This window comes from Myxocyprinus asiaticus, chromosome 35 (assembly GCF_019703515.2).
Source record: "Myxocyprinus asiaticus isolate MX2 ecotype Aquarium Trade chromosome 35, UBuf_Myxa_2, whole genome shotgun sequence".
Classification (NCBI taxonomy): Eukaryota; Metazoa; Chordata; class Actinopteri; order Cypriniformes; family Catostomidae; genus Myxocyprinus; species Myxocyprinus asiaticus.
The window spans coordinates 19,665,881-19,688,716 of record NC_059378.1 but is presented as its reverse complement, the minus strand read 5'-3'; the positions used below and the strand labels follow the sequence as shown (position 1 = coordinate 19,688,716).

The following is a 22,836-nucleotide window of genomic DNA, read 5'->3' as shown; positions in this document are numbered from 1 at the left end:
ATGCCGGTTGGAGGATGGGGACATGGCCCTTGTTTTTTGGTCCTGTGTTGAGATTCAGGAGTTTTGGTCTGGGGTTCAGAGATTTGTCTGCAAGGTCTTGGACACTCAGATTTTATTCTGCCCCAGACTTTGTATTTTGGGTGATGGGGCTGGTATTAATATTATAAATATACACATAAAAAACTGGGTCCTTACCTGCTTGATGATCGGCAGGCAGGTGATACTCAGGGGATGGAAGTCGCCGGGTGCACCCTCAGTGGTGCACTGAGGTGGGCAGAGTGGCAGCTTTTGAAGAGCTATCATATAGACTACTGGGCAGGTTGGGTGATTATGGCAGGAAGTGGGGCACTTATTTGGCCTTCCTGGGGGATTGAGGGGGAGGAGTAGTGGAGAGGGACAATTGGGTAATTTCTGTAATTAATATGTGGAATCTTTGTTCTTTTTTTGGTTGGTTAATTTCTTTAGGTCTTTTTATGTCATAGAGTATTTTCTTTGAACTGCATGTTTATATGTGTGTCTGTTACTATTTAATGTCTGACCACTGGAATGTATGTTGGGTGATGGGAGGGAAGGTGGGGGGCATATATGGTTAAAAGTTGATTCTGAGTTTTCATGTGTTGTATGTGTTAATTTTAATTTTGGAATAAATAAAATTGTTAATGGCAAAAAAAATAAAAATAATTGAGTGCTAAACAAATCAATATTTCAATCATTTTTTACTATAAATCTCCACTTTCACAATGTGAAAGAATGTGGAGATTTATAGTACAAAAGGGCTTAAATATTGATCCGTTTCTCATCCACACATTATATCGCTTCTGAAGATATGGATTTAACACTGGAGTCATATGGATTACTTTTATGCTGCCATTGTGATTTTTAGAGCTTGAAAGGTCTGGTTACCATTCACTTGCTTTGCATGGACCTACAGAGCTGAAATATTCTTCTAAAAATCTTTGTGTTCTGCAGAAGAAAGTCATACAAAACTGGGATGGCATGGGGGTGAGTAAATACACTTATGTATACAGAGGTGCAAAAATGATATGCTACGTATTCAAAGCATAGGGACACCACATAATATATCGGAGTGCCATAAAAAGGGGGTGCAAACAGGTGCTAAGGGAGTGAGCTAAAAAAAAGTGCACCTGTTACAAGTTGTGGTAGAGATGGAGAAGCGATGTATCTATTCGCAGGCTTTAATGAAGATAAGACAACATGGCGTGCCATAAACAAAATCACACACAAGCTTTACACAGACAAGAACTGACAAAACAATGAACAAAACTGGAGGGTACCAAAGAACTAATGAGGGGATGGAAGACAGTTGAGGATGAAGAACAGCTGGTAGTGATGAGGGTAGTGCACTGTGGGAGATGTAGTCCGGGAGGAAACTTAAAAATAAGAGTCAGAGGAAAACAGAATGTGACATTACTACTACCCCCCCCCCCCCCCCCCTTTACTCTTGGCACCTAAAGTCTGAGTCATGAGAGGCAGAGCCAAGGGAGATGGAGCCATGGAAAGTTCAAGGGACGAAATCAAGGGAGGCTTGAGAGGTGGAACTGGGGATCTTAGTGCCCGGAGTGTAGCTGAACACCCGAAGGACCATGGTGGAGCCGGAGGCTTGGAGGACCGAGGCAAAGCCGGTGGGTGCGAGGACCGAGGCAGAGCCGGTGGGAAGGAGGTCCCTGGTGAAGCCGATAGGTTGATGGCCCGCAGTGGAGGTGATGAAGAGGGATTGGATGGCCAAAGCGTAGTCCAGGGTTTGGAGGGCCAAGGCGGAGGGTCAACGGATCCCCCTTGTCTGTGGAGTCAAATGGGCTGATGGTTGAGCCGGTGACTTGAGGGGGACCGGCTGAACAGAGGGAGGAAGGAATAGGGGCACCAGATGGAACCAGGGTGTCCAATATGCTGGCTGGAATCAACAGAGGGTGACAGGTAGTCAGGGTGGGAATAAAGTCCAGGTCTACCAACTTGGTGAGAGCTAGGTCTGGGACAGATGGGGCTACAGTCTCTGGGATGGTCGAGGCTACAGATGCTGGCTCATGAGCCGTGGCAGGCTGGAGAGGAGATTCAAGGTCCTCATCCTCCTTACCCACAGAGTATGGTGAGCCGCAGAGTATGGACATTTCAGAGCCTCCTCAATGTAGTCGGCGAGCGTCCAGTGAGGACCTGTCGGAGGCATCAGCTCCTTCAGTGCACTACTCAGACCAACCCAGAAGAAATTCACCAGAGCATGGTCATCATAGTGCACCAAATTTGCTAGATGGAGAAACTCACGAACGTGATCCTCAACTAGACGCTCCCCCTGTTCGAGGAGGATGATCTGTACAGCCGCTAGATTCATCCTTGTCGGTCAGTTCTTCTGTCACAAGTTGTGGTAGAGATGATGGAGAGGCGAGAGAGGCTATGTATCTATTTGCAGGCTTTAATGAAGAAGACAAAGATATAAGACACGGACAAGAACTGACAAAACAAAGAACAAAACTGGAGGGTATTATTTATACACCAAAGAACTAATGAGGGAATGGAAGACAGGTGAGGATGATGAGAAACAGCTGGTAGTGATGAGGGTAGTGCACTGTGGGAGATGTAGTCCGGGAGGAAACTTCAAAATAAGAGTCCGAGGAAAACATGAGAGAGACAGAACGTAACAGCAACACATACCATAAAAATCATTTTGTCTGATCAAGTTATGGTTAAAAATCTAATCAAAATCTATATACAAAATGAATGGGATTTTTACTTCCAGAACTAATGCACTCTCATGACCATGTACTGCAACACAAGCAAATAAATGTGAACAAGTCTTAGTTCAGTTAAGATTGCTGAAGATATTGCATATTACCTTATCAAGATGATTGGCCTTTGAAGAAGCTCTTTCTCCAAAAAAAGCATATGACTAATTTCTTCACCTTCCAGACAAACTCTTAAATGATCAATCTCTGCCAATACTACAGGTATTTTCCTTTTGGGATCATCTTTCTTGTGGCCGGGAAAATCCTGGACATGAGTGATCCGTCCACACTTGGGAAGAAGCTGGGCTGGTACGGGATAACGGTCCTGGCAGGCTTGTTTGTGCATGGCCTCATTTTGCTCCCCTTCTTTTATTTCATTCTGACACGGAAAAATCCTTTCACATACATCAGAGGGCTTCTGCAAGCCATGGTCATTGCCCTGGCCACATCGTCCAGGTACAAGCAGCTTCTCATTAAACTCCACAAATTTAATAAATGTAAAACATGCATTGAGCCCATGACCTCTAAGTGTGAGTTGGAACTTCTTGTCTATTGTCACAGTTCAGCAACACTGCCCATTACAATGAAATGTTTGCTGGAGAACTGCCACGTGGACAGGCAGATTGCCCGGTTTGTGCTGCCGGTTGGAGCCACCATTAACATGGATGGAACAGCCCTTTATGAAGCAGTGGCTGCTATTTTTATCGCCCAGGTCAATGAGTATGAGCTGGATTTTGGACAGTTGGTCACCATCAGGTATTTATGCCAAGTCTACCTGTTTTAATGATTAATTGAAACTAGATAAGCAGATACTTTCTTATACAGACAGTGATATAGGTAATCTAAAGAAAGTCTAAATATTCATCTTATTGTAATAGTCACAGAAATCTACATTTAAAGATTTATGATCCCTGACATTAGCAGCTCTATTTGACCAGATCAGTTATGAGAAATAAAGGATGATCATATACTAATGTTAATATTTTGGTTTCCTCCAGTATAACAGCAACCGCTGCCAGCATAGGTGCTGCAGGAATCCCTCAGGCAGGTCTTGTAACCATGGTGATAGTATTGACATCTGTAGGACTGCCACCAGATGACATCACACTGATTGTGGCCATTGATTGGATTCTGTATGTTTGAAATTACTGCCACATATCTGCTTTAAAATAAAATCACATTTACAGTTTATGATAACCTCTAACCACTGCCATGATGGAATACTGTGTTCAAATAGTTTATTGAATCTTGATAAAATATAATAAATAGTGAATGAATATTCTGGGCTCCATACAAGTTGACAGTTATTATCAGAAAATATTTATCATGATTACCACAGAAAATAATTTCAACTTCTATTTCAGTTTGTACAAAACTATTTTCTCTGGTAATTGACAATAGGCAAAAGATGCTAGCAGTAGAGGTTGTATATAACCATCCTGTAATACACAAAGCATGAGGCAAACATAGAGCTTTGACAGACAATAGGATAAATTATTTCACCCTTTCTGTTTTAAAGAGATCGATTTAGAACAATGATCAACGTACTAGGAGATGCTCTGGCAGCTGGAATCATCGGCCACTTGTGTCGAAAAGACTTCCCACCTGACAGAGAAGTGAGTTAACCTCAATTTTCTTTATTTACATACAAATGCTATATGGGTCAATTACTTTTTGAAGCTCATGTTTGATTGTCTGGCAGATGTACATAAACAACTGGTTAACCTTTAATATCAAAATACCACAAAATTATAAATGCTTCATGTATGTGACTCTCCTTTCTTTAGGCCAAAGCGAATGGAGCTTCACAGGACACTCAGACTGCTCGTAATTTGGAGAATGTGCCTTTAACTGAAGTACCACTGTTGGCCAGCAAAGACTGCATATTCGAGGTGGTTGGGGACACGGTTTTTGAACGACCCACAGTCTACTACAATATATGTCAAGTCTGAGTCATCAGACAGTGGCCTTAAAGATATTCATGCCATTCTTTTGGAGCTACATTTCTACTATTGTGCCATTAAGTACTGAATGAACAATTTGGTTGATCAATCGTCAGGCTTTTGATTATATTGACTAATATTGGCTGTTATGTACAGCTGATTACATTTATTCTATTCCCTCTACAAGGGACATACTACAAGTAGTGCCCACTTGTGTAGACTCTTCTGCTGGAATTCCACAAGTGAATGCATGCTGCCATTCATTTAGGAATTTTGTTATTCAGTGATTGTACAGACTAGTAAAGTCAGAACACACACCTGATTACATCACCTGAACGGAACAGTATCTTAAAGGGGGAGGGAAATGTTTACTGAGAGACGGTTGAAAATGCACATTTTCCAAAGCTTTCCAAAAAATTGTGTGCAATAAAAAGGGTGAATGATTTTATATATATATATATATATATATATATATATATATATATATATATATATATATTAATATTTTATTTTTTTACATCTAAATGATTGCACTTTTGTGTAATGAACTTCTACTACATGTTTGTAATAAAACAATCATTATTGAGAAACAAATTACTCAGAGACTGAGAGTATGCACGTAAGGACAGATGCTTCCAGTGTCAACATCGGATTTGATTTTGGGGAAAACAAACAAACAAGGAGAGCTTAAGCCTAATTTGTCAGAGCTGCGTGCCTTAGTAAAAAGCTCATGATGATCATCCCAAAGAACATAAATGACAAATTAGTCATTTAGAGGTTATGACCACTGAAACATGCAGTGATTCATCTCTCAAGAGTTGCAGCCTTGAACACTAAAAAGGGAAAGCAACTCTGAAAATACTAAACCAGTACACTTGAAATGAACAACACATTTATGTTTGAGATAAGAACATAAATTATATTGCATATAAAATCCAAGTGATATTCCACACAGTCATTAAAAAGTAATATGATCACATTGCTATGAAACGTTCAAATGGATTCAGACTTCTAATGGATGTTGTTCACTCGTTGGATGGTGATTTTTACTGCTTGATCAATTATTGTAAATGGGCTAATGTAACAATTCTTTAGCATTTGGTCTTAATTTCATTGTATACAATCCATCTGTTCACTTAATCCAATCGTGTTGGGACTATGTGAATAATATTTAATCAATGTAAGGCTGAAATTGGGCAGGGGATTTCCAGTTCCCAGCATGCTTTGGATGGGATTGGATTGGGAGAATTATTTTAATGTCTTTCTATGCTAAATGAAACAAGTAGGAAACTTGTTAGTGTTTAATGTTCTGTTATGCTGGGATTTAGAGGAGTTTCTGTCATGTTGAATATTTTTTTTTTATTGATTACCATTGTGGAGAAGTGGGCCTAATGGTTAGATCGAGAATGGGTACATTACTCCTGAAAATTAATCTCATGAGGCAAATATAGAGGGATCATCAGAATAATGACTGAATGTGAATCTGTAAACTCTCAGCTGCACCATTCAATTTGCTTGGGAGTATAAAGATTTGACTGTGGAGCAATGAAAAAAGTCATGTGGTTTTATGGCAGTGCACTTGTGTTTGTTGCTAGTTATTTGAACAGATACAATTTTCATTAGTTTAACTAATTTCTCAAAAAATCTCAATAGGCTTTTTTTCAACAGGTAAGTATTTGAGTAGAGCCTACATTTTAATTTGGTTCCACACAAGGAAACTGTGTTTATTTGTTTTCAATCTACACAACTGAATTAAGTTACTTTTTTTTTTTTTTTTTTTTTCGCACTCCACACTTTTAGTGCAGAATTGAGGATTAATAGCACCTAATTATAGCCTTTAGACATATAGCTTCTGATTATTACAGTTTATTATCAGACAAATGTCAGCACTATTGTAGCACGTTAAAATGTTTGGTGAAAACAATCAGCAAATTAAAGCATGATTAACAAAAAAAAATAAATAAAAAAAAAAAACATAAATGGAAAATTAAGCTTATTTGAATAATCTTTTACTCTCAAGAAACATTAAATTTAAGAAGCATTTAGAAACAAGGTAACAAATTTTTACAACACTGGCATTTATTGGAAGGAAACACATGGAACATCCTGCTACATGACTTTAGGTCACTATCAATGCAGACCCAAAGCACAACGTACAATTAAACTGATGTCAACCCTATCGACATATCTAAACATGCACATTAGCATAGTGCTGGCCTGCAACCTGATGTATTATGAAAGTACTTTGAGATCTTGGGACAGCAAAATAAATTCTTATACATGGCCCTTTTAACTTGACAAATCTTCAAAAAGCAAAACAAATTTCACAATGTAAAAAGCTACATTTGGGGTTTGCCTTGGTAAGAGCACTACACTGAAAATGTATGAATATTTATGCTGAAAATTCATCATTTAATACTGGTCTAAAAACTAGATTTAACTGCAGACATGTGCCTACAACCCTGTATCAAATTGACTTCATTTAAGACAGAAACTTTGTAAACCTTTTAAGTGGGGGGTGAGCCATCCATTCAATGCTGTTTTTTTTTTTTTTAAACAAATTTTTTTAAATGCTTCTTTCAACAATCTTCCAGATAAAAATCAAACAATCATGAAAAAGTAACATGCTGTTAACTGCAAAACATTTTAATGTCTACACAAAATATAAAATGAAATTGTTTGAAATAGAACAAAAATAGAAAGACAATAGTAAAAAAAAAACCTTAATCATTCCTTGACATCATATATGTGACAATACTTCACACTCCAGAGTTTTTGGTCCTTCAAACTTCCTTTCACATTACGGATGGTTTAGTTGGAGAACTAGATGGGTGGCTGTCACTACTTACAAAGGTCTAGAAGAGGTGAAGATGTGTGGTTTGCACTGACACTCCTTCAGAAAATAAAAATGGACTAACGAGTCCAGTGTGATTAAAGAGAGGTTGAAAGAAAAGAGCAAAAACAGACATATTTAGGGGGGTGGACCTTGATGGTCCCTGGATGTAATTAAAATTGCCCAGGGTTTCACAATGCCAGGCAATCATCAGGGATATATCATCACCTTACAAAAATTCTACATTTTTACAGTTTTTCCTCAACTACAGAGTATAACACTAGCACACTTATTCACCCCAACAGAGATGCATGAATAGGTTTATGTAGACAGTCAACAATAACTGAAATTTTTAGAACAAACCTCAATGAACTTTAAGCTGTTAACAACAAAACCCCACTTCTTTACTTATGAGCCTTGCTGCTTTTAAACGACACTTGTAGGACTTTGTCCCCCATGCGGTATCCGTTGAGGCTAGCAATGGCCATTGCTGCCTCCTCATAATTTGTCATGGTAACAAAACCAAACCCTTTGCACTTGTTGGTATTGAAGTCACGGATGACCTTGACATTGGTGACGGCACCAAAGGGACCAAACATCTGCCACAGAATCCCTTCATCTACATCTTGACCTAAATTATAGATAAAGATACACCAGCCTGAGGGAGAGCTGCCTGCCACATTCATATTAGAGACACCGCTCATGTGGTCAACACTCATGGGTGAAAACCTATGAGAGAACAAGAGAGATTAATCAGAACAACAACTCTTATGACAGGTATGGTAATGACAAAAAAACTCTCTTCACAAATAGTAAAATACCAACTAGGGCTGGGAGATATCAAATATTCCTGATATTCATTTAATGAATTGAATACATTTAATACATAACAGTGTGGAAAACATACTTTGATTATCAACTAGATTTTTTTCTGTATTTTCCTTCTTGCATTAAACATTGTCTACTTGACAATGGCTGTATATCGGATATTCATATTGAATATAGTCATTATTTAGCTATAGACCATTTCAAGGACTGTTTGTTGGTGACATCAAACGACATCAGTTTCATGAACATTTTCTGTTTGTCAAAACAGAGTCGGGCAACTTCTATTAAAATGAATGGAAGAAACTGGAACGCCCAACGGCAGCCAACGGTGAACGAAAAAAATACAGCCTTATCACTGCTGCACCGAGCGCGCCTCTTCATGGAAGACCAGTCTCTGCCTGTTGGCATCTTCGTGTGTCCAGGAACGGAGCAGTGAGGGTCTGGTGCGAGTTAGATGTGACGCAGGGGATTGGAGCAAGCATCGCGGCAGGCCCGCTCAAGTGAAGCTGGCGCCACACGCACCTCGGACCAATAAAATTTTACTGCTTATTTGAAATATGTTCTTTTATCGTAATCTTGACCAACCATTTAAGATTTCTGTCTTTCTCCATTCAAGTAAATAGGAGCTGTACAGTCATGACACTTGTTTTCATAGAAAAATGGCTGCCTAAACTGCCTGCCGAGTGGACCGACTAACCTTGAAAAAGAGACTTTGTTGAAAGGACCGTTGGATCGTTCTAATTAATTTGTTTCCATTTATATTCTTGAAATGGTTTATATAGCACAGCTCCAGTTCAAAAGTTATTTGAAAATCTACATTTAAGTAACTTTTATTCAGAGTAACAAACAACATTCAAACTGAAGGAAACATGTCGTTTTCTCACCTGATGCGCTGTTGTTGGTGGTGAACAGGTCCTCCGAACCTACGGGATTGAGTATGGTACAACTGTGAGAGCAGCTGGGAATTCTTGGTCTGGTTAGGACTGGCAGCAAACTTCACTGTGATGGGTTCAGATGCACCAGGTGGTTTGGAGCCATTGAGGTCTTTTATGGCTTCATCTGCTTCTGCCCTCTTATCAAACCGAATGAACGCCACACCACGTGACAGGCCTGAAACAATTCAGAAACAAAATTGAGACCCTGACAATATATTAAATGAGCAGTTAAAGGTGAAGAATTGGGCAGCATCATTACCGGAGGCTTGATCAACCAGCACACGGGAGTTTATGATGTGCCCGTAGCGGGTAAACATGTCCTCCACATCCTTTTGTGTCATGGTCTTGGGCAAACCACTGATGTACAGATTGGCATCTTTAATACTGTCAGAGCTTGGCCGGGCAAATGAGACCTGATATAATGGAGATAAAAAAACCTTATTAAAGACTACCCTTTAATGCAACATAAAATAAAAATATATCAAGTAAAAATGTAATAAGACATATTTGCTCCCATTATGGATGAAAATAATGTGGTTTCATTGTGTAGCTAAAGAGTAACCTAACATGTGAGTTTCATGTATGAAGTAGCAAAAGATAAAAGAAAAACAGACTAAAAAAAAACAAAACAAAAAAAATCCACAAATGATATTCTGCATTTCATATAGGTATAAAACAGTTTGTCTATGCCTACAACTAAAAAAAAAAAAAAAAAAAAAAAAGTGGAAAAAACTGACAACTTTCTTTTTAATTAAAATAGTGCAGGGCTTCTGTTCTCATACTCAAGCAAAATGGCCACTAACACAACCCCTCACTTTTTGCACCAAAACAAGAATGTTGCCAGATGAAAACAAATGGAATTATAGATTTTAATAAAAAATAAAATAAAATAAAATAAAAGTTCAGCAACTTCAGTATAATCCTGTACCAAATGTTTAATTTAACCATGTCAAGTCATCAAGGATAGCCAATCATACAGATTTTAAGGGACAAAGTCCAGTGACTTCAAACGGCAAGAAAAAAAAAATTCATGAAACTGAAAGTAAAGGAAAGACAGAAAAAAAAAAAACAACTGTATCAAACTCAGAAGATTACTCATAAAGCTCATTCCTTACAGAAAGCAGGCCGGACTGGAGCACGCCCTTTACTGCTTGGTATATACTTTAACATGGCACATCTAAAATGTTACACATGGAAACAGAAACACCTCTTTGCACGTTACCTTGATAGTTTTAGACTGAAGTCTCAGGCCATTGAGTGTATTGATTGCCCTTTCTGCATCACTAGGGTTAACATAGTTAACAAATCCGTACCCTAAACTGTGGCCTAGAGAAAACAAAAGGGGAAAAAAAAAACAAAATAAAAACAACAAACGTTTGTCCACATCCTGTCGACTAGTCTCTCTGCACAAAATAAATAATACAAGCTAATATTAAAAATGAATGACAACAGTAAAATAAAAAGTCACAAGATCATCAAAAAACCGATTACCGTTTGACATCAGGAAAGAAAACTGTTAGTATACAGTATCAGAACCAAACATCATATACAAACTTTATAGTTTAGCTTCTAGGCAAAAAAAAAAAAAAAAAACTAAAAAAACAAATACCTTCCATCACCTCCTTAAAAATAAAAACAAAAGACATTAGTAGGCATTTCTAAACAAATAAAATACAGAACTCATTCATATCGTCTTATCAACCATACATCACATGTCAAAGTATTTTAAAACCCTTAAAAAGTGGGATGCTGGAGGTGGGGACAACCAAAAAAAAAATTCAAATAAAAGTAATGTCATAGACGCATGAAGATGGCACCAGACTGACATCACTTAGCCACTTCAGGAACTCCACATGTGAACAGGAAATTGTTACTTCTCCTCAAAAAAATTGTATGACACCCCGTCTACACCAGACTCAAGCAGCAAATAGATCCCATTATAATCAAAAGAAGCGGTTTACACTGTAAGCGTCCGTTGCGGCATGTTGCACTGACAGTAAAAGGATGCCCAGGTGTATTGCAGATGTGCTGCAGAGCTACTCTAGCCACTTTAATATCTTGTCCATCAGAAATAAAATGATTTTATTTCTAAATATCATACGTTTTAATCTTTTTGCCATGAATTTTGTTTGTTGAATATTTAAATAACTTCTAACTGCTACATCAAAGCCAGCTCCTGATGTGTACTAATTTAACCCTCTTAATACTTATAAAAAATTTATTTTATTTTTATTAAAAAGGGGCCTTACCTTGTACCTTACAGGTCAAAAAGGTTCGGAAAGATATAAGGTGTATATATATATATATATATATATATATATATATATATATATATATATATATATATACTCTTTTTGAAACAAATATTATTCACATAGTCCCAACACGATTGGATTAAGTAAACATAGATGGATTGTTTACAATGAAATTAAGACCAAATGCTAAAGAATTGTTACATTAGCCCATTTAAAATAAGTTAATTGAGCAAGCAGTAAAAATCACATTGAGTGAACATCATCCATTAGAAGTCTGAATCCATTTGAACATTTCATAACAAGGTTATCATATTACTTTTTAATGACTGTGTTGAATATCACTTGGATTTTGTGTCCAGAGTACTACCAATAAAATTTTGCACTTAAAAAAAAAAAAAAAAAGGATTATATGCTATTTGAATCTTATTAAAATGTACATTTCTCAATTAGAAAAGATGGACATCTGGACGATGAGGCCCTGCACCTAAGTGTAAACTTTCACACAGTGGAATATCTAATTTTTCTTACCTTGGGGTCAGACATTTGAATTTGTTCTTTCATCTTTTTAATGTGTATTTGTGTGCACATGCACGCATACAAGAGTGCGTTTCGCATTCTCCTTTCTGGCTGCGTCAGTCTCACTAACTGCATGTGTGGGTGCACATGCCGAGTGTGTGATTGTGTAAGTGTTGTGTGTTCTGCCTTCTGACAGTTTTAGTCTCACTCATTTATCTGTGTGTGTGTTTGTGCACATGTTGTGTACTGTGGGTCTCACCACTACATTTCTGTATGTGTGTGTTCTGCATTGTGGCTAATTTATAGATTTTATTTGACAGATTTCAGAAAAAAATGCTGTGTATCACCACTTTTTTGTGTGCAAGTGTGTTTGGGTGGGTGTGTCTGTTTTGCACTCTGGATGTTTTAGAGTCACCCTTCATTTCTATGTGTGTTTTTTTCTACATTGTGGCTGATTTATAGATTTGATTTCACAAATATATGTATCTTTTTTAATTCCTCTGCATTATGGTTTTTCCCATTCATTTACTATGGCCAGTCAATTTTGACTGCAAAGGTAAAAGATGTCACTTTCTTTGACCACTTAGACCACTAAGGAATCAAGTAAATTATTATTATTTTTGGTATGTTCAGATAGCAAGTGGGAGCAAAGTCAGCAAGTCTTGTACCTATCAAATAAAGGAAACCATTTTTATTAAATCGGAAAAATCAATTCTGATAAAAAAAATGACTGAAAGAAACAGGAGATTTATATAATCTTTTGTTTCTAACCACATTTATATGCAGTTTTAACAACAAAAACATTACAATAGTAACTGTATTATATACCAGTGGATTACCATTGAAAAAAGTTTTCCCATTTAACCATTGGTGAAGTCTACCAAACTCACAGCATGTCATTTAGAAAGCTCACTTCAAAGTGTTCAGTGTGGACGGCTAAGCAGTTCCGGTGTGTCAACGGACGTGCTGGGTGTAGACAGGGTGTTAGAAAATAAATACATTGGTTTCTCCACTTGGCATGCCCAACAGCACACAAGTCAGGATAATGATGCCCATACTTTATGCAAAAACTGAAGCATTTTCAAAATGTCAAATGTGTTTTGAGCTTTTTACATAAACTCATTTAAAAGGAAAGCCTAAATGAAACTAATTTTGCAATGCACTGTGGGAGAACTCAAATCCAATCAAATTCTCTACCTTATTCACAGTAGCGCCATTTTTAATGTTTGACAGGAAAACAAAGAGGCTGTGAGGGACAGACTTCCAGTCTCTTCAATAGGTTGTGTACTGTTGTTTAGTGTTTTGAATTGTTCTGTTTTCCATGAAATTTAAGAAGATAAAGAACTCCAGAAAACACAAGTTGAGGAAAATTAGGCTAGATGTTAGTCTTTTCCTCACAGCTTCATTTTCATTACAAACAAAAATAAAATATGGACTGGGAATAAGGACTATGGTATCAAATCTGGCCAGTACCATCTTAATACCTTGTCTACTAGGAAAAACAACAACATGCAATTTAGATAAAAAACAATAAACAAAATGTTTATTGAAGCATAACATAGCACAGTCAAAAGTGTAAAAAAAAAAAAAAACCTGACCCAAGGTTCAATACACTAATCAAAAGAAAAGGCCTGTGGTAACATACATAAAAAAAATTAAAAAAAAACAAACAAAAAAAACACAATTGTAAAATATTTAAGAATACTGAAAAACTAGTGCATTCCCTGTAGAAATTTGTAGTTATAAACCCATGGAGAGAAAAATTCCTCAGCATAAAAAACAGCTCTTGGGTGATCGCTAATAGAAACAATAAATGAAAGAAACTGACTCAATGTGAAACTATCACAAAAGAGAAAGTCACTAACCCATTCTGCTGTGTTTGGGAAGATTTACCTGCCATTTTGTCCCTTATGAGTTTGGCTGACTCCACCTCGCCAATGCTGCTGAACAGACTTCGAAGCTCCTCTTGACTCATGTTCTGAGGCAGGTAGTTGACGATGAGGTTGGTTTTTGCATCACTCGGCTCATCGCCCATGTGGTCCTCGTAACCGTTCGGCATGTCATATACTTCCTGTTTCACAGAGAATAATTGGAAGTGAGCAAACTACAGAACCCATTTCAGAATTATCCCAGTTAAAACCAAAACTAATGTGCTCAATTACAAACTGAAGTTCCAACAAGTTTGTGAAAGTTAAATGATTAGCCAGCATCACTCCCATCTGTACACTAAAATAAAGGTTGATCTTACCTTTACTGCACTGGCACCCTTGTCTCTGTCATTACCCTGGTTCTGAACCTCACAAACCTGCAGCGTTAAGACAACATGTTGTAATTATGGACTTAATAATAGAGGTCGACCGATATATTGAAGCCAACTGTAGCATTCTTTTTAACTATCGACTATTGCAAAAAATAAATAATTCAACACCGATAGTTTTTAAGGTTTGTTTGTTTAATTCCTCTGTGGCCGGCACTGGAGGGTTCTTCAGTTGAAACTCGTTGGTTCTACAGTATAACGGCGCACTCTAAAGTTAAATAAAAAAAAAAAACGACTTACTCCACATGGAGTTTGTTGTACCACGTGACTAGACAATGCAGAGGGATGGACACTTCAGAAGTGTATTTAAAACATCGACAGAGAAAAGCCAAGGTATGTATACAATGCACATTATTATTACATATAGTCATGGAAAAATAAATCAATCATTTAAGACAACCAAATGTGGTTTGATAACTAATTTGTTTATAACTAACTGCTACACTGGAGGACTACATTGCCAGCAAGGTGGAGAGGATGTTTACTTTAGCTGTTTGAATGGTTAGAACAATGTTACTAAGTCAAGAATGGAAACTGCCTAACCTTTCTCTGCCATTTAAAAAAAAGTCACTTATGAGTCTGTGCAGATCCGTTGAGGTTCTTTCCCCCGCGGTATAAACATGGGCGCTCCGAAGAGGTTTTGTTGCCAAGTAGATTAATATGTGAAAATGCTGCCTGACATTACATACAGTCGCTATTTGGCTTTGTAATGCAGTTTATGTAACTGCTGAACAACAAACACATTTGACCAGAGCATGTGAGCGGAGGGGTGATAATTTCACCTGAGCGGAGAGCGGCTTTTTGAAGATTCCGCTCCGCTCGCTCAACCCAGAATGCACTTTGTGATATGCTGGTTTGGGAATATGCTAAATAAGCAATAGGCCTGAGGTTATGGAGCTCTAACATTGTGTAGTGCAGCAAAAGGTGAGCTAGTAGACTACACTACTATACAATAATAAATTAATAGATAAGTAATGCATCTTGTTGTTTTGCCATCATGTTAGTACAGCTGCCAGCTAGATGCAAGCGTGGTTCTGCGGGGTTGCGAACATTAAAGCACCCTCAATTGAATATGTAAGCTTAATAATACTGTATATTGGCAAAGCATTTTGCCTTGAATCCCGGCTTACACACACACAAAACCAATAAACATGTATGATCTTTCAGATCAGTGTGTCCCAATTTGCAGGCGGAGCATTCTGCTTTCATGCCTCTATTGTACAACTGAGCATTTGATTAGTAAAGATTTACGCTCTCGCATAGAGAATTTCACAGCGGAATTCTCTCACTTAATCGACCAGCTTTCGATTTCTGCTTCGGGATAAAGTGGCTCATAACTGCCGGTCAGTTTCCCAAAGCCAAATCCACACCTTAATGAGAAGTGAAACGTAAAAAAATGATTCTAGATTAGTGGTTGCAGATAACATCTTCGACATCGCTTGCTGCATTCATGCGCAGAGAAAAAAATCTATTAATGATAGTACATTAGAAAAAACTTTTTGCGTGAAGGCAGTGTAATTTGTGAATTAAATAATTTGTATTTATTTTAGGATCATCAAACATGATTTCATCTTATTATTTGTTAAATCCATGGTTAAACCTTGCTGTACATATAAAGAGTGCATGCACAAGACATGATCGTTTGACGCATATAAAGTCCAGATTCACTTTATAACGCTTTAAAAATATCAAGGAAAAACAAAGGGGGCGCATGGTATCTACTAATATAATAATTATATAAATAACCACAGTCCTTTAGATTACATATGATTCGTACATATAAAATTGTAGGTAATATTAATAAAAGCAACAACACTGAAAAAGAGAAAAACATTCACTGCTGTTTTCTGGATAACTTAATACACCCTTTAAAACTGAACACAAAATTAGGATGATAAATTGCTTATTTTAATTTACAGACCCAAAGTCTGATAGCATTAAATCAGAAACCTATTAATGTATCAAATCTACAGTATAATCATTCTGTGGTGACAACTGAAGAACAATTATGAATTTCACTTTTACCTGCAATATTTTTCCTGGTATCAGTCCATGTTTTCATTATTGCCATAAAGGACACAAACAAACTTTAAAGTTGAAAAGATTGTGTTTTTCTGGGTCGGTTGTATCACTTGGGTCCAGTTTAAACTGAAAAGCGTTTACGTGACAACGCACATATGTTTCATCACTTGTAGAGGCATGTTTGATGACTTGTTTAAAGTAAATAAAGGTTTTTAAGGCATTATTTGAAGATGTTCAATAACGTGTGCTAACAGAAAAATATTTGACCGATTACAAATGATAAGGAAGGTCTGGTTGACCCGATTATCTAACAGCAGTTGTAAACCAGTCCAAAATAAACAGCGAGATTTTATATACAAAAACAATAGAATCACATAATTTCTGATGTGTACATTACTAATCATTTGATAATTTAATAAATGTCAGCCTATAGTCTATATTTCACCCAGAGGGGGACCTCAGCCCATGTGGGCAAAGGGGCAGTTGCTTGGAACACTGTAGCTACCCCATGTACGTGTTTGGAACCAAGTATACTACAGAGAAATTTCATGTCGAAGCGGGATTTGAGCGAACGCTTTTTTACCGGTGAGCGTGAGCGGTACTTGGGCCATAAGTGGCGCGCACGTGCATAGATCAGGTTATTGAGCGGAGTGTCACACCGCTCCACTCACATGCTCTGCAATTGACCTGTAATAGTTTACTTAATCTCAGATGGCAAAAGGCTTTGAAGAGGATACCAGTGTGGGAGAAATGTACTGAAGTCTTGCCATGGAAAGCAATACTTTCTAAAAGTTCAGCACTATTTTACACTGAGTGGAAATTTTTCATTCATATTAAATAATTAAAAAACTATGGGATGATTAGGGTGCCTGGGTAGCTCAGCGAGTATTGACGCTGACTACCACCCCTGGAGTTCGCAAGTTCGAATCCAGGGTGTGCTGAGTGACTCCAGCCAGGTTTCCTAAGAAACCAAATTGGCCCGGTTGCTAGGGAGAGTAGAGTCACATGGGGTAACCTCCTCATGGTCACAATAATGTGGTTCACTCTCGGAAGGGCGCGTGGCGAGTTATGCGTGGAGAATGGCGTGAAGCCTCCACACGCTATGTCTCTGCTGTAACGCGCTCAAGCCACGTGATAAGATGCGCGGATTAAAGGTCTCAGACATGGAGGCAACTGAGATTCGTCGTCCTCCACCCGGATTGAGGTGAGTCATTACGCCACCACGAGGACTTAAGAGCACATTGGGGAGAAAAAAAACAAACAAAAAAAATAAACTATGGGATGATTAATCGGCAATTGGCCTGTTTTTCCACCTTAGTTAACGTATGGGCAAAACCCACTATCGGTCGACCTCTACCTAATAAAGCCATGGCCATCAAAAGAGAACATCTATTCAAGTACACTGTGATAGACTGCTAGAATTTATTTAATCTCTCAGTTACCATCATGGTGACACTGAAAGACTAAGGACTACTTAATGGGCAGCATGAACTTCCATCCTACCTTAACACTGAATTGTTATGTTTAAGATAATTCGCCATTTCACTAAAGAATAATGCAAGTAAAAGTGTATATTCCAAGACGGCTAATTATAGAAATAAATAAATACTTACTTTTAGATACCTTATGTGTCCTCTTCTGACGGCCATGTAGACGCTTAACAGCTTCAAGATTTAAGTCTGAAAAACAGGAAAAAGAGATCAACCTTTATAACAAAGAACACAGGCAATGCCAGCGAGGACAGACCCTCTCTCATTACGTATTTGCAACCGCGCAGCACATTGTTTTGCCCATTGAAAGGTTTTCATAGACTGCACTCGCTTGAAAAAAAAAAAAAAAAAAAAAAAAAATATATATATATATATATATATATATATATATATATATATATATACACACAATCACACGTCTACCAATTACGATCAAAGAAACATTTATTCGTCGGCTACTCTTCACAAAAACAAATGAAAAAACAATACAGACTCTGTAGTAAACGGGGTGTAGGCTAAGCTACTTTTAATTATCTAAATTATGTAATTCCTGTAGTTTTTAGTATGCATAATTAGATTTAATTTACTAAGTTACGTAATTCTGCGATTTGCTATATGGGTAGTTTTAACAGATTAGAGTGGATGTAAGGTCGCTCTTTTGAGGCCTTCTAGCATCAAGCTAACAGCGCGCGCTGTTAGGGCGCGTGAGGCCCACGCATTCGTGAACAAACATTTACTTTGATTCAGGCAGACAAATGTGTAATGATTTTAAAACCAACAAGACGTACCTCAGGTTCCTTCTTCTTAAAGTATCGTTCGAGTTAAGCAAGTCACCAGACCTTTCGGTTACAAAAGCGAAGATCTGATCTATCTGCGTCGCACACGCCGATCAGCCCAAAATGAGAGTATGCGCAGGAGAGGCGATTAAACGGAAGTGAATTCGCGCCTCCTACTGGCTGCAGATCCCACCGTAGGAGAAGTGACGTTACGAATGATCAACGATATCGCCTCAAGTTCCTGTTCAGTGGAAGTCAATATTGTTAATATATATTTAGACTGAAAATATTAATGTTTTAAAACATCAGTGTAGCAATAATTTCAGTAATCCTGCAGCAAAAATTTTTTTGGTTTTCTTAAAGGTGCACTCAGTAACTTTTGTCTTTGTGTCATCTTGGACTTGTACACTGACACCTAGCGGCTTGGATGCAGCATCATTTAGAATCAATAGTTTTCAGTTGTATATGCCATTGTAGAAATTTAGTATTCACAGCCAGCCATGATTACTTTAATTAATGAGTGAAAAGGTGAAATAACAGGATGGTTACTGAGATTAAGCAAGTAGTATTCGGCTGGTCATGTGATTCTAACATGGCAGCCCCCATGTTCGGACCCTCTCCATGTAGAATAAAACAGCTTTTATAATGTTACTGATGACTGGAGTCTTCATTTTAATGTGAGTGCTCATGATTTCCTGCAAAAGTACAATTAATGTCTTTAGGAGTTAAACTTTTTTTAATGAGGAAAAAATTACTGAGTGCACCTTTAATTTCAAGTATATCTTGGGAAAAAGCACAACAATGTAAAACACAGAATAAATATTGTATAAAAAGTTTTTCTGTTAAAAAATATCATACAAAATATTGCATAGGATTTATTTACCAAACACAACTTGGCAAGATTTAAACTGTAGCCTATATAAAATGTACAGTTTTATTATAATATAAAGTGTCATATACTTACAAATTCTGTGAATTTGAGAAAGAAACAATTCTTCATTTGTTTTGTCATTGTATTTATGCAAGATTGTTTTTGAAACCTAAATTAAGAAAAAATTTGAATGTGTGATACAAATTTGTCTGCATTCAGTTAATGGCTTAACGACAGTGTTTTTGAATGAAAGGAGCTCTTATGGAAACTGGGCTCAGAACAGTTTGAACTGCACATTATTTTCATCTTGCCTCTGCATACAACCTACAAAGGCAGCATTTTTCAGTTCCCTTTCAAGTCGGTCATTTCGCAGGTGCAACCTATCTCTGAAACTCTTTAAAATCTCTGCAATTTTAATTGGCAGATAGCGCTTTGTGCTCCACCTCCTTGCACGTATATATATGGTGATGCACAGCCCTGTCTCTTCAGAATTTTCTTCTTCAGTGTAGCGATAACTCTTCGGCACTCGGCACATCACTGGACTCTCTACTAGAATCGGCGTCAAGATTTGCACCCTTCACAGCTGGTGGATCAGAGTTTTTCTTCTACAACCTGAATGCCCCGGCAATCACCGATTACTACTTTTCACCGTTGAACAAAAGCATGTTGAATCTTTGCTGTTTTCACTGCTTCACAGCAACCGGATTATTCTACACCTGTGGGTCTCAATGAAAAGTATCCTTTGAATTATTGGATTTTTTATTTTTATTTTCTGTGGTGTGTAACATAAGCGCTACAGCCTGGTTGCATTTGTGTGTTTGTATACTGTTCACAAGTGTAAAAGAGCTGCTTGCTTAACAACATCTTTATAAACATGGCGTTTTGCAAATACTTCTGCAAGCACATGCAAACAGGCATATTTCCCTCTTTCTGGGGGAAAAGCTGTGCTCGTTGAGGCTGATTGTGTTCACTGTGAATGCATGCATCTTAAGACGCTGTGCTCTCAGTTAATTTTTCATTCTGAAAGCCGAAGCCGTCCCTCTCTCCTTCCAGTATACTCCTGCGACTTCATGCAGGGCTTGAGGACTGGGAATAGAGCATGGAGATTTGAGGAGGATTTATCACCGGCTCAGCCTGGCTTGCCTCCTCTCATCCACATCAAGTGTCTTTGCCCATTCAGCACAAGCCTTGTGATTGCATGGGCAGAGCCCACGCTGACAGAGCGCTTGCCAAGTTTGATTGTGTTTTTGACAAAGGGTGCATAAAACTCAAAAAGCTTTCCTCTCGGCTCGCTTTCGCCCTGAAACCGGTCCCCTCCCCTTCCGCCAATCTCCTTCTGTGGCTTCTGAGGGACTGCACGAGGGAGGTGCGTGAGGACGGGTTATAGAGCACGGAGAAGTTGAGGATAATTTGTCACCGGCCTTGCATTTTTCCTCTCCATCTAAAGTGGGTCCACCTGCTTAGTACAGCCATAATGATCTGCGCATGGTGGCGGTTGTCACGTTTGGCAGAGTTGATGAGTGGGGTGTTATGTCAATAACAATATCACTGCCAGGCATGCAACGCTAGATGAGATTGATAGTTTTTATTGCGAGCGCGTGATAGTCAAACGCTTTGCTCTTGGCTTGCTTCTAAGGAAGCTGACACCATTCCCCTCTCCTCCCTGTATCTAGCGAGGACAGGATGCAGAGTGTGGAGAATTTGAGGGTGATTTTCACCGGCTTGAGTCTGCATCTCTCTTGTTCTCCATCCCCAGTAGCCTCGCCTGTTCTGTGGTGATTGACGACTTGCTCCGGTGTGCTGCAATTGTTCACGGTGGTGTTTATGTCGGGGATACTTTGTCATTGGCTTCATTAGTGAGACATGTACGCGTTCAGGTGAGACGCCTATAGTAATTTTCCCCCGCGGACAGGAAAACGGGACGAAGCAGCCTCTGAGATGGTGATGCTTGAAGTTTTTTTTAATAAGAAATAAATGGTGTTCACCATTTATCACATCTCCGAGTATCACCGCCTGTGAAAAGCTTCTTATGACTTGACCTTCTCCCTGTTCAGTGAGAGTTCAGGTCTCTGTCGCCTTGCGGTGCTTATTAAAAACGCTTCTCTTTCACTCGCTGTTATGAGCCGGGAACTGAGTGTGTCTTTCCTCTGTAACGTAGGACAGTTCGCCCAATTTTTTACTATGGTTGGCAACATTCCAGGAGACTGCCTATGTCACAACACAGAGATTTTAGGCACCTCCACATCACCTAAAAGCCATCTCGCTTTCCCTGCCGCTGCGAGCCGGGAACGTAATTTGTTTCATGACATAGGTCATTTCGATGCCTGTTTTTGCATTTGTTGACACCATGCCAGAAGACAGCTATGTTGCAATGCAGAGATTTTAGGCACCTCAATATTGCTTAATAGCCCTATAACTTTCCCTGCTATTGTGAGCCATAAATGAGGTTCTGATTCGTACTCGAGCACGACTTCTTGGTACTGTTCGCAAGGCAGCCGCCTTGTTTCAACGCATTATTTCCTCAACTGTAACAGTGCGGGAAGCGCCTGTTCTCCGTTCAGAGAAATTAAATCTCATGAAAGATGCGATAGGGATGATATCGATGGACGATACTCACAGCAGATTTTACAGCTGCTACTTTATAGTCCCCTAAAAGGATGGCGGATTATGTCCCATTTTGGATTTGAGGCGCTTAAACGGACACTTTCCATTCAAAATTTTTACTCAGAAGAAAATTATGTTGCATGTTTGCCCTATGGACTGGTTTGTGTCAGTCGACCTGAAAGACACCTACTTTAATGTGCAGATAGCCCCTCATCACAGGCCATTCTTGATATTCTCCTTCTAAGGGACTGCTTACCAGTTCAAAGTCCTGCCATTTGGATTGTCCCTGGCTCCTCGCACGTTCATGAAATGTGTCGATGCGGCGCTCGCTGAGGCTGAGCGGCATTTGCGTTATGAATTACTACGACAACTGTTTAAACATAGACATTTGGAGCATATGGGACTCAAATTCAACTGGTTGAAGAGCATGTTGACGCCCAGTTGACAAATCTCATTCCTGAGAGTGAATCTCGACTTTGTCTCTGTTGCGGTGCACCTGACAGAAGAACAAAAGTCATTCCATTCTCCAGTATTTTAACACATTCAAGCTGACAGAACTTTTCCGTTGAAGCTTTTCAACGGTCCCTAGGCCTCATGGCCTTTGCAGCAGTGGTCACTCTGCTGGGACTACTGTGAATGAGACCCCTTCAGTGCTGGCCCAGATTGAAGGTGCCTCATCATTCATGGCGTCACTGTCACTTATGTCTTTTG

General features: G+C 38.5%; 2 protein-coding genes across 3 annotated transcripts in view; one reads left to right on the top strand and one right to left on the bottom strand.

Annotated features, from left to right (window-relative positions):
• LOC127426260 (excitatory amino acid transporter 5-like) overlaps nucleotides 1-5,110 on the top strand; it is a 28,685-nt gene extending 23,575 nt beyond the window's left edge. The window contains exons 8-12 of the mRNA XM_051672928.1: nucleotides 2,958-3,191; nucleotides 3,297-3,491; nucleotides 3,734-3,868; nucleotides 4,255-4,351; nucleotides 4,523-5,110. Of these exons, the coding sequence (XP_051528888.1) occupies nucleotides 2,958-3,191; nucleotides 3,297-3,491; nucleotides 3,734-3,868; nucleotides 4,255-4,351; nucleotides 4,523-4,687 (826 nt within the window). The 3' untranslated portion in view covers nucleotides 4,688-5,110. The remainder of the gene's footprint in view (nucleotides 1-2,957; nucleotides 3,192-3,296; nucleotides 3,492-3,733; nucleotides 3,869-4,254; nucleotides 4,352-4,522) is intronic.
• A 1,626-nt stretch (nucleotides 5,111-6,736) lies between these two features.
• On the bottom strand, nucleotides 6,737-18,808 carry LOC127426257 (ELAV-like protein 1-B). Of its 2 annotated transcripts, XM_051672923.1 has the most exons (8): nucleotides 18,663-18,808; nucleotides 17,998-18,063; nucleotides 14,294-14,350; nucleotides 13,939-14,116; nucleotides 10,497-10,600; nucleotides 9,534-9,687; nucleotides 9,224-9,449; nucleotides 6,737-8,240 (listed from the first exon to the last, which is right to left on the bottom strand). In XM_051672923.1, exons 2-8 carry the CDS (start codon nucleotides 18,031-18,033, stop codon nucleotides 7,916-7,918), a joined length of 1,080 nt encoding a protein of 359 aa, XP_051528883.1. In that variant the 5' UTR covers nucleotides 18,034-18,063; nucleotides 18,663-18,808; the 3' UTR covers nucleotides 6,737-7,915. The 2 variants fall into 2 exon arrangements, with proteins under 2 accessions (XP_051528883.1, XP_051528884.1); XM_051672924.1 differs by lacking the exon at nucleotides 14,294-14,350.
• Between the last annotated feature and the right edge of the window lie 4,028 nt (nucleotides 18,809-22,836).